This window comes from Oncorhynchus mykiss, chromosome 12 (genome assembly GCF_013265735.2).
Source record: "Oncorhynchus mykiss isolate Arlee chromosome 12, USDA_OmykA_1.1, whole genome shotgun sequence".
In the NCBI taxonomy this organism is placed as follows: Eukaryota; Metazoa; Chordata; class Actinopteri; order Salmoniformes; family Salmonidae; genus Oncorhynchus; species Oncorhynchus mykiss.
In genome coordinates, this window is record NC_048576.1 from 80,724,595 (window position 1) to 80,735,398 (window position 10,804).

At 41.0% G+C, this 10,804-nt stretch overlaps 1 protein-coding gene across 1 annotated transcript; it reads left to right on the plus strand.

The window, feature by feature from the left end:
* The first annotated feature begins 2,905 nt into the window (after window positions 1–2,905).
* On the plus strand, window positions 2,906–10,430 carry LOC110538582 (splicing factor U2AF 65 kDa subunit). The gene is made up of 11 exons (XM_021625480.2): window positions 2,906–3,189; window positions 3,946–4,120; window positions 4,254–4,357; window positions 4,521–4,672; window positions 4,799–4,915; window positions 5,026–5,164; window positions 5,287–5,366; window positions 7,923–8,045; window positions 8,166–8,252; window positions 8,357–8,599; window positions 8,763–10,430. The coding sequence occupies exons 1-11, from the start codon at window positions 3,141–3,143 to the stop codon at window positions 8,898–8,900; spliced, it is 1,407 nt and encodes a 468-aa protein (XP_021481155.2). The 5' UTR covers window positions 2,906–3,140; the 3' UTR covers window positions 8,901–10,430.
* Window positions 10,431–10,804: the final 374 nt, after the last annotated feature.

Below are 10,804 nucleotides of genomic sequence, written 5' to 3' on the forward strand. Positions count from 1 at the left end.
ATAGCAAATTAACATCACATCAAATCAAATCAAATGTATTTATATAGCCCTTCGTACATCAGCTGATATCTCAAAGTGCTGTACAGAAACCCAGCCTAAAACCCCAAACAGCAAGCAATGCAGGTGTAGAAGCATGGTGGCTAGGAAAAACTCCCTAGAAAGGCCAAAACCTGGGAAGAAACCTAGAGAGGAACCAGGCTATGTGGGCTGGCCAGTCCTCTTCTGGCTGTGCCGGGTGAAGATTATAACAGAACATGGCCAAGATGTTCAAATGTTCATAAATGACCAGCATGGTCAAATAATAATAAGGCAGAACAGTTGAAACTGAAGCAGCAGCACGGCCAGGTGGACTGGGGACAGCAAGGAGTCATCATGTCAGGTAGTCCTGAGGCATGGTCCTAGGGCACAGGTCCTCCGAGAGAAAGAAAGAAAGAGAGAAAGAGAGAATTAGAGAGAGCACACTTAAATTCACACAGGACACCGAATAGGACAGGAGAAGTACTCCAGATATAACAAACTGACCCTAGCCCCCCGACACATAAACTACTGCAGCATAAATACTGGAGGCTGAGACAGGAGGGGTCAGGAGACACTGTGGCCCCATCCGAGGACACCCACTTTGCCAAAGCACAGCCCCCACACCACTAGAGGGATATCTTCAACCACCAACTTACCATCCTGAGACAAGGCTGAGTTTGGCCCACAAAGATCTCCGCCACGGCACAACCCAAGGGGGGGCGCCAACCCAGACAGGAAGATCACATCAGTGACTCAACCCACTCAAGTGACGCACCCCTCCTAGGGACGGTATGAAAGAGCCCCAGTAAGCCAGTGACTCAGCCCCTGTAATAGGGTTAGAGGCAAAGAATCCCAGTGGAAAGAGGGGAACCGGCCAGACAGAGACAGCAAGGGCGGTATGTTGCTCCAGAGCCTTTCCGTTCACCTTCCCACTCCTGGGCCAGACTACACTCAATCATATGACCCACTGAAGAGATGAGTCTTCAGTAAAGACTTAAAGGTTGAGACCGAGTTTGCGTCTCTTACATGGGTAGGCAGACCATTCCATAAAAATGGAGCTCTATAGGAGAAAGCCCTGCCTCCAGCTGTTTGCTTAGAATTTCTAGGGACAATTAGGAGGCCTGCGTCTTGTGACCGTAGCGTATGTGTAGGTGTGTACGGCAGGACCAAATCAGAGAGATAGGTAGGAGCAAGCCCATGTAATGCTTTGTAGGTTAGCAGTAAAACCTTGAAATCAGCCCTTGCTTTGACAGGAAGCCAGTGTAGGGAGGCTAGCACTGGAGTAATATGATCACATTTTTTGGTTCTAGTCAGGATTCTAGCAGCCGTATTTAGCACTAACTGAAGTTTATTTAGTGCTTTATCGGGTAGCCGGAAAGTAGAGCATTGCAGTAGTCTAACCTAGAAGTGACAAAGGCATGGATTAATTTTTCTGCATCATTTTTGGACAGAAAGTTTCTGATTTTTGCAATGTTACGTAGATGGAAAAAAGCTGTCCTTGAAATGGTCTTGATATGTTCTTCAAAAGAGAGATCAGGGTCCAGAGTAACGGCGAGGTCCTTTCACAGTTTTATTTGAGACGACTGTACAACCATTAAGATTAATTGTCAGATTCAACAGAAGATCTCTTTGTTTCTTGGGACCTAGAACAAGCATCTCTGTTTTGTCCGAGTTTAAAAGTAGAACGTTTGCAGCCATCCACTTCCTTATGTCTGAAACATATGCTTCTAGCGAGGGCAATTTTGGGGCTTCACCCTGTTTCATTGAAATGTACAGCTGTGTGTCATCCGCATAGCAGTGAAAGTTAACATGATGTTTTCGAAAGACATCCCCAAAAGGTAAAATATAGGTCCTAAAACGGAACCTTGAGGATCACCGAAATGTACAGTTGATTTGTCACAAACCATTCACAGAGACAAACTGATATCTTTCCGACATATAAGATCTAAACCAGGCCAGAACTTGTCCGTGTAGACCAATTTGGGTTTCCAATCTCTCCAAAAGAATGTGGTGATCGATGGTATCAAAAGCAACACTAAGGTCTAGGAGCACGAGGACAGATGCAGAGCCTCGGTCTGATGCCATTAAAAGGTAATTTACCACCTTCACAAGTGCAGTCTCAGTGCTATGATGGGGTCTAAAACCAGACTGAAGCATTTCGTATACATTGTTTGTCTTCAGGAAGGCAGTGAGTTGCTGTGCAACAGCCTTTTCTAACATTTTTGAGAGGAATGGAAGATTCGATATAGGCCGATAGTTTTTTATATTTTCTGGGTCAAGGTTTGGCTTTTTCAAGAGAGGCTTTATTACTGCCACTTTTAGTGAGTTTGGTACACATCCGGTGGATAGAGAGCCGCTTATTATGTTCAACATAGGAGGGCCAAGCACAGGAAGCAGCTCTTTCAGTAGTTTAGTTAGGGTCCAGTATGCAGCTTGAAGGTTTAGAGGCCATGATTATTTTCATCATTGCCATGTAATTAGCCATGGCAAAATATATAGAATAGTTTTTAAAAAATGCTTTAAAACTGCAAGATTTTCTCTAAGTCTCATGGCACATCGGCCCCAGATGTGCGGTCCAGCCCTGCACACACACACACACACACACATGCACTGTTTTGTCAGCTTCACAGCTTCTTTGAGCTGTCTCATTCCATGCCAAATGTTCACCCAATGTCTCCATCTCCAACCTGTATCAAATAAACTTTATTATAAGTGTTGTAGAGAAAACATGTTGCTATCTTCTCATCTTTATACTAATCCTCACGTGGCATTCAGTTTCTCATATTGATTACGATTACAGGATTGACTAAAACTCTACAAAGTGTGATTGCTCTACGTACAAAGTGTGATTGCTCTTGAACGCTCCCCTTGCGCGTCGTTTCTATGATATTCCCTGATCTGCACACTGTTTGAATGTTTGGCTACTCTCGCATCTGGGTAGCTATGTTCTATCACTCTGTGGAATGGGTAGCGCAAGCAGTTTGCCTGGACGACTGGAAAAATCTATGGAGCCGTCTACTACAGTGCTGTGCAATTACAGCTAGCTGGACTCTGGACAGTCTGGTCCGTCAAAGCAGTCAGGCAGATACAGAATATCATCGGTTTAAAATATTGCATTAATCATGGCTGATTTTGAGGAATTCGAAAAACAGCTGAGCGAAAACCGACAGGGTGATTTCCCATTTTATTTCAGCCTTCAATTTTGGATGTGGTTCTAGCTATGGTTCTAATGGTTCTGGCTATCTATTGGCTTTTTGATAGCTAACTAACATTAGCTAGCTAACTAGCATGCATTATTGTGGGTATGTAGCTAGTTGTCAAGTTAGCTAGATAGCTTTGCTAGAAGAGCTAGCCATGCTGTATGCAGATGTAGCTTATTTGACTAGCTAGCTAATTTAATCATTAGCCACTTAATTTATTGATTAGCAAACATGGCATGGCTATAGTTCGAGTGAATTAGCTTATCTAACGTTACCTAGCAAAATTGATAGTTAACTAGCTAACTATAGCTGCACCAGATATCTAGATGCACTCACTGATCTATTGCACTAGCCAGCTAGCGTTAGCTAGCTAGTTACCAAAATAAGCAAGCTAGCTATCCCAGACTGACTGATCAATTTCATTTGCTTGGTCAGCTTGCAGGTAGGTTAGCTATATATTGGTCCATAATAAGCATCCCACTGGAATGTTATGAACTAATTTCTGTCAAATCTATTCACATAGCTGGAAGCAGCTTCTGTGTATTTTACCCCGATCAAATTAAGTTTATTCAAGAGTTCATACTAGCTTATTACAACCCCTCTCTGCATGTTTGGTATGTCAGGTGTATTACAGTGACCCATTGTGCTTAATGAGGCTGAAACATGATTGAATATAGCTACCAAAAGCTTGGCTTATGTTCCATCCTTTCTCTTCCCACCTACATAGAGAGAGAGAAGGAGAGACTCAAGAAGAGGAGCGGGAGTGGGTCTCAGAGCCGCAGTGAGAAACATCGCAGCTGGAGCAAAGACCGGGGCAACCGGAGCCGAGAGAAGCGAAGCCGCAGTAGAGACAGGAGGAGCCGGGAGCAGAGGAGCACCTCGCGGGAACACAAGAAGCACAGGTGAATATTTAGCCCCTGGTACAGTACCTGGAGCCACTCACTGACAGAAGGCAGCATGTCAGGTATACTAAGGTATTGCCTTTTCAGTGTTACCTTTGCCAACAATGAGCCAACATGTATTCCGTTTACTCAGCTATTCTCCACGAAGAACAAGGAGGAAAAGGACCTGCAGATACTGGGATGTGCCTCCCCCTGGCTTTGAACACATCACACCATTGCAGTACAAAGCTATGCAAGGTATCTGTCAGCTTCTCTTTGCCTGTGGCTAATATCCTACTGTAATGTTCCCCTGTTTTATTTATTTCCTGTTAAGTTCATACATGTAAGAATTAATTGTCCAGTACAGTGCCAGTTACTAAGGTTGTGTGAAGTTTCTCTTACTCTCTACTTTTCCCTTCAGCGGCTGGGCAGATACCCACAATAGCCCTGCTGGCATCATCTGCCATGAGTGGGTTGGCAGTAACACCCACCCAAGTGCCCATAGTTGGCAGTCAGATGACTAGGCAGGCTCGACGTCTCTATGTTGGCAATATTCCCTTTGGTGTGACAGAGGTAAACTTCCCAGAGGACTTACGTTGTCTTGCACATTGAAGTGACAACATCGTATTTCATGGTATTTTTGCAGTTACTGTATGGGTTTCAGCTGTTATTTTTTCCTTTATTTATTTCTGTTTTTAGGAGTCCATGGCAGAATTCTTCAATGCCCAAATGAGGCTTGCAGGCCTATCACAAGCCCCTAGCATCCCTGTGCTTGCTGTGCAGATAAATCAGGATAAAAACTTTGCATTCCTAGAAGTAGGTTGCCTTGTGTCCTCTCTCTTCTGTATATGTTGGTGTGTAACATTAGTTGCCTTGCATAACTTACTTAAACTGTCTAACTCCCTGTTTTGCCTCTTCCTCTCCAGTTCCGGTCTGTCGATGAGACCACACAGGCCATGGCTTTCGATGGAATCATTTTCCAAGGTCAGTCGTTGAAGATAAGACGACCACATGACTACCGGCCCCTACCTGGCATTTCAGAGCAACCTGCTTTTCATGTCCCAGGTTTGTACAGTGGCAACATGCTTTCTTAGTTATGTAGTTCACATTCATAGCACCAGTAGATATCAGCTACAGTACAGGTATATTGCAGTTGAACGTGTTTATTGTTGTTTTTGTCTCTCTAGGTGTCGTGTCCACAGTGGTACCAGACTCCCCACATAAACTGTTTATTGGAGGCCTACCCAACTATCTCAATGATGATCAGGTACTTCACTCAAACAGTCATTTCACATTGACAACACAAGCATACCTTACCCTCATTTGTATTACTTTCTTGAACTGGTCACTGAAGTGACAGACTTACAGTATTCTGTTCTGGTTGGGTGGGGGAGAAGTGACCTTTGTCCTTTACACTTACAACCATGTTGAGGCCACAGGAGGTTGGTGGCGCCGTAATTGGGGAGAATGGGCTTGTGGTAATGACTGGAGCGGAATCAGTGGAATGGTATCCAGGTGTTTGATGCCATTCCATTTGCTCCTTTCTGGCCATTATTATGAGCCGTCCTCCCCTCAGCAGCCTCCACTGGTTGAGCTACAGTGAGCTAAATAAAGCTTATAGGCACACGTGAATAAAACATACTAGGGAGTAACAATGGGAATAACATTTGGCCTAAAGTAGACAGTATGATCTTAACTGTAGCTTACGCTCTTTCCCTGGCCATAAGTCCATGACAGGCATTTAGTAGTGTAGAGATGCTTATAGGAACTAACACATTCAGCACTGACAGCATTTGCTTCAGTCACACCCTGCAGGTGTGAGAGTGCTTTTGTGCTAAGCACAATGTACACCCTACCCAAAGGAGAAGTTGCTGTTTGAAAAACATTGAAAAATTGACCTTCAATTGAATTACAATTTTCTTAAAATTGATATTTTTTCAGGTTCTGTTTTCATTGTCTACAATTTGACCAGTGTTGTATGGAAATCAAAATATGAATGTAGTATTTATGTCTGATATTTGTGAATATGCCAGTAACTCCTCCTTTTATGCAGTTTGTTTTTACACTTCTGTTAGCAATCATGAGATTACATTTCATTAGCATTATTCATTAGCATTAGTTAATGTGAACACATTATTTTTCACTCCATAAATCGCTCTGATGTGTTTGAATAAAAACTCAGCTAGTGATTTCATGACTGAACTAAATTGTGAATTAGTATTTACACACATTATTTATGCATAATCATCAACACAGTTTCAATCTCGTTCACTTGATTTAAGAGATAACAATAGTATCTCTATCAGATAAGTAGTTTATAGTCACTTATGGTCCCATGAAAACATACTTTTGAATGGGATAAATGCGTGACCATCTGCTAGCAGGAGCTATAAGTATATGAATTGGTGGGTTAATAGGCTTGATTATCAGTACTCCAGTGAGTGAAAAGTGTAACTGTTCAGCTGTATGCTAATTTCTCATTTTAACCATGCTTATTTGACAAAGGTAAGCAAAGTCCAGTTCATAAGATGGAGCGAGGTAACATGTCCTAGATATCACAATATGCAGGCTTGAGTAAAATTCCTGGTTAAGTCAAATGGTTGCCAACAACCGTATTCCATGATTCCTCACACCAAACATATTACGCCCTGACTGTGCTACATCTTCACTCCAAGCTCCAGAGAGATTGGGAAACGGCATAGTTCTGCAATGTTGTTGTGCACTAAATGAATTGGATTCTAACTTTCCATTCCTCCTGATTTCTTACCCTGATTGTACATTTTCTTATTCTTTTTTACTCTTGCAGTCACTGCTACTGCTTTGATACTCACAGCTCTTTCATTTTTGTTCCCCCACTTTGTCCCCAGCTAGGGGCCTGTAAGATCGTTAAGTCTGCGCTCATAATTTGTTCAGTAGTACTGATCTACTGCTGCCATGCCAACATGTAACACAAGGCAAGTAAGACATTCCGTTCCTCCCATGGATACACTCCTAGCCAGCAGGTTCCCTTCCTGGCTACTCTTTCTCTCTCTCCCATCACTCTTTTGAAACGCGTTAAGGACTAAATTAGTTAGGGGTGGGATAAAATAAACAGATACCCGATTAATGTTAGGTTTTGGGGTGGTTCTCAGCCTTAAAAATAAAGTTAAGACTGTGTTAACATGATGTACTGTCATGAAACAAGTGCATTTTGTAGATGAAGTGATAGCCAATCAGTTTACTTTGATGATGGGTTCATCATTATTGGATTTTATAATCAGTGCACAATTTTCACCACAACTTGTGTTATTACTGTTTAATAACTTTTATTATTGTTAAGGAAATTAATTTCTGGTAAAATATTAATCAAATGAAATACATTACACAAAGTTTGTTAATCCAGTTCTGTCTATCTGTACCTGTTAATGTTTTGTCATACAGAAAATCAGTCATTCAGGGCTCTTTCAAAAATCTCATATATAGTTTCCCTGGATTATTGTGGATTTAGTATATGTCATACTTAAATAGAGTTCATCTGTAAAACATCAGCCGTTGTGTGCATATACAAATTATTAACAAACAATTGATTTGCTTAAGCAATCTTAATCTCATCACACTGAAACTGATAAACATTCTACAATTTTTTTATTTATTTTTTAATACAAGATACAAATATTTTGTTTTCTTTGACCATGTCATTTATTGCACTTCTCCAGGCCATTCACCGTGGTATGATTTCTCTCCTCATGACTATTAGATGGAGGCTTAGAATTCATTCAGTAGAAAATGTGGTGGATTCATATTACCCTGCTTATGCCTCTGCTTGTCTTCATCTCTTATGCAGGTGAAGGAGCTCTTGACATCATTCGGACCACTCAAAGCTTTCAACCTTGTCAAGGACAGTGCCACGTCACTTTCCAAAGGTTATGCCTTTTGTGAATATGTTGACATCAGTGCGACTGATCAGGTACAGATGAGCAAATGCTATGCCTTCTCATGGTTATGATTTATCATTTTTTGGTGTCAAATTAATCTTGTTTTTAAGGTTCTATTCCATATTTGAAAAGTTTCTGTGTATGTTTGTCAGGCGGTGGCTGGGCTCAATGGCATGCAACTGGGTGACAAAAAGCTCATCGTCCAGAGAGCAAGTGTGGGAGCCAAAAACGCCAATCCGGTGAGCGCAGTTCGCTTGTGCATTTTGAATTGCAAGAAACAAATGTGAGTACCAGCAGTCTAAATGTGTCGTCTGTCTGGGCTGTTTTCCTTCCTCCCACCTAGACTGCCATCATCGAGACCCCGGTGACGCTGCAGGTGCCTGGGCTGCAGGGACTTCAGAACTCTGGGCTGCCCACGGAGGTGCTGTGCCTGCTCAACATGGTGATGCCTGAGGAGCTGGTGGATGACGAGGACTACGAGGAGATCCTGGAGGACATCAGTGAGGAGTGCTGCAAGTACGGCAGCGTGCGCTCCATCGAGATTCCCCGGCCTATCGAAGGAGTGGAGGTCTCTGGCTGTGGCAAGGTAAAAGGTTGAACTGAGGTTATTCAGTACAGAATGAGACTCTGCTCTTCACTCTTCAATACAAAACTGTAATACACCACATGAAGTATGAATTGTTGTTGAAGTAACATGTATGTATTTGCTATTTGGATCCTGATGAAGTTGATGGTTATTTTTGTTTCAGATCTTTGTGGAGTACGTTTCTGCTGCAGACTGTCTGAAAGCCATGCAGGCCCTCACTGGCCGCAAGTTTGCCAACAGAGTGGTGGTAACCAAATACTATGATCCAGACATGTATCACAGACAGGAGTTCTCAGGGTAGAGGGGAAACAGGAGGCAATACATGGAATTAACTGGGACCTCCTCTTTCCTGCTTCCTCAAACCTGGTTTCAGCTCTTCAGTATCGTGTGTTCTCTCTCCAGTATTCACAGCTAGTACGTTGTAATCCTATCCTCAATTACTACAGTAGTACAGATTTTTGGGAAAAAATACTACATTTTTACATGTGTCTTTTAGATACTCTAACTGATATATTACACCAACAAAAAATATCTGTGTGCAGTGAATGAATTTAATGAAATGTATACAAATAAATAAAACCATGCTATTTGTGTAGGATTCCCTTTGCAGAAGTAGTATGAATGTCATGTGTGCTTAGATCTAAAACCAGACTGTAACATAGCCAGTGTTGCTGTCTTTCTTAACTCTGGAGTCAATGAGATGATACAAAAGTGAAATGTTTAGATTTCTATTCTGAGCACAAGCTTATTTTGTCTCTTAACTTAAAGAATTGTTAAGTCGAGATGAACCTATATTTGATAGCTATCATACTTTCACTGTGTGATTCTGAGAAGTAACTAACAGTGAAATGTTATTGTATACCCCCCAGAGTCAGATGAACTTGTGAATACCATGTTTATGTCTCTGCATCCAGTAGGAAGGAAGTTAGAGGTAGTTTCACGAGCCAAGTACCATAGACTCCCAGTCATTGAGCTAACGCTAGTTAGCAACTTCCTTAAAATTGCATGTAGAGACATAAAAATGGTTTCCACAGGTTCATCTCACTCTAGGGAAGTAGAAAACATTTCCACAATCCTGAAGTTTAAAACTCAAACACCAAAAAACATGTGTTAGAAAAACACTCAACACTAATATTTACAAAAAGTGAACAAAACAATTGTTTCAAGAAGTCATGATTTGGGCATTTTCACCTCTAAACCCATAACCTTGACATTTGCAGATTGTTTTGTGTTTGTGCTCTGGATTAAGAATTTGTGTCATTTCGATTGTAGCAAAAAATTACAAGGTCACAAAAATACCATACTGGCCATAGAAAGGGACATTATGCATAGTTTTTTTAATAAGAAATATTTGGTCATCCTACAGGAAAGGACGAGGAGATTTTAGAAGATGTGCTTTCAATTTATGTAAATAATGTATGTAGCTAATGTATATCCTGTGTTTTTGTTATCTGATGCTTTCTTAATTGTATGGAAGAAAATTGGTTAATTTATTTTTACCCAAAGGTTTTTTAAGCTTAATGAAAATTGCAGACGTGAGTTGATCCAACATTGTCGTTGTATGACAGTAATTCATATCATTCATCATTACAGTGAGACTACCTTTGAGTGTTTTATTATGTACTGTAAATCACATACGATTACAACAAAAACAGTATGCTTCATTATGGGTACATAGGAAATCAGCTTTCAACTAAATAAATGCAGTTCATTGATTCAAAATAATTAGAATTACTGTTTTTGTAAATGTGGTTTTGAATGTGCCAAAACTGAAAGCATTTTTATGTACACATCTAACCTGGCACTGCCATGCCTTGAATAAATGCCTGCATCCTCTGTCAGTCTATAATATCATTATTGTTGCTATGAAATAAGGCTAATGTCAATTTCAGGACAGAGGCATCTTGTGATATCAGATCAGGTGAGGAAATGTGAATACACTGAACGCACACCAGACTGATTATCAGTTCAGCTATCTGTCAGTAGAAGGCAGCAAAATGTTGCTTTATCAGGCTGGTCTCATAGACTAGACATAACATAGTAAACGAAAATCCAGGACACTCAAATGAGTATAATATGTTAATAAAACATTAGAAAAAAGGTTACTTAAGGCACAAACGAAAGGAGGGTATATAACACAAATCTGTATCAACCCAAAGGTTGCATGTTTGAATCTCATCACGGACAAGCATTTGAGCTATTTTG

Coding starts and splice junctions, on each gene's coding strand:
- LOC110538582 (XM_021625480.2), top strand. CDS start 3,141: ATGGCTGATTTTGAGGAATTCGAAAAACAGCTGAGCGAAAACCGACAG. Junction 4,121..4,253: donor CGGGAACACAAGAAGCACAG/GTGAATATTTAG, acceptor CCGTTTACTCAG/CTATTCTCCACGAAGAACAA. Junction 5,165..5,286: donor ACCTGCTTTTCATGTCCCAG/GTTTGTACAGTG, acceptor TTGTCTCTCTAG/GTGTCGTGTCCACAGTGGTA.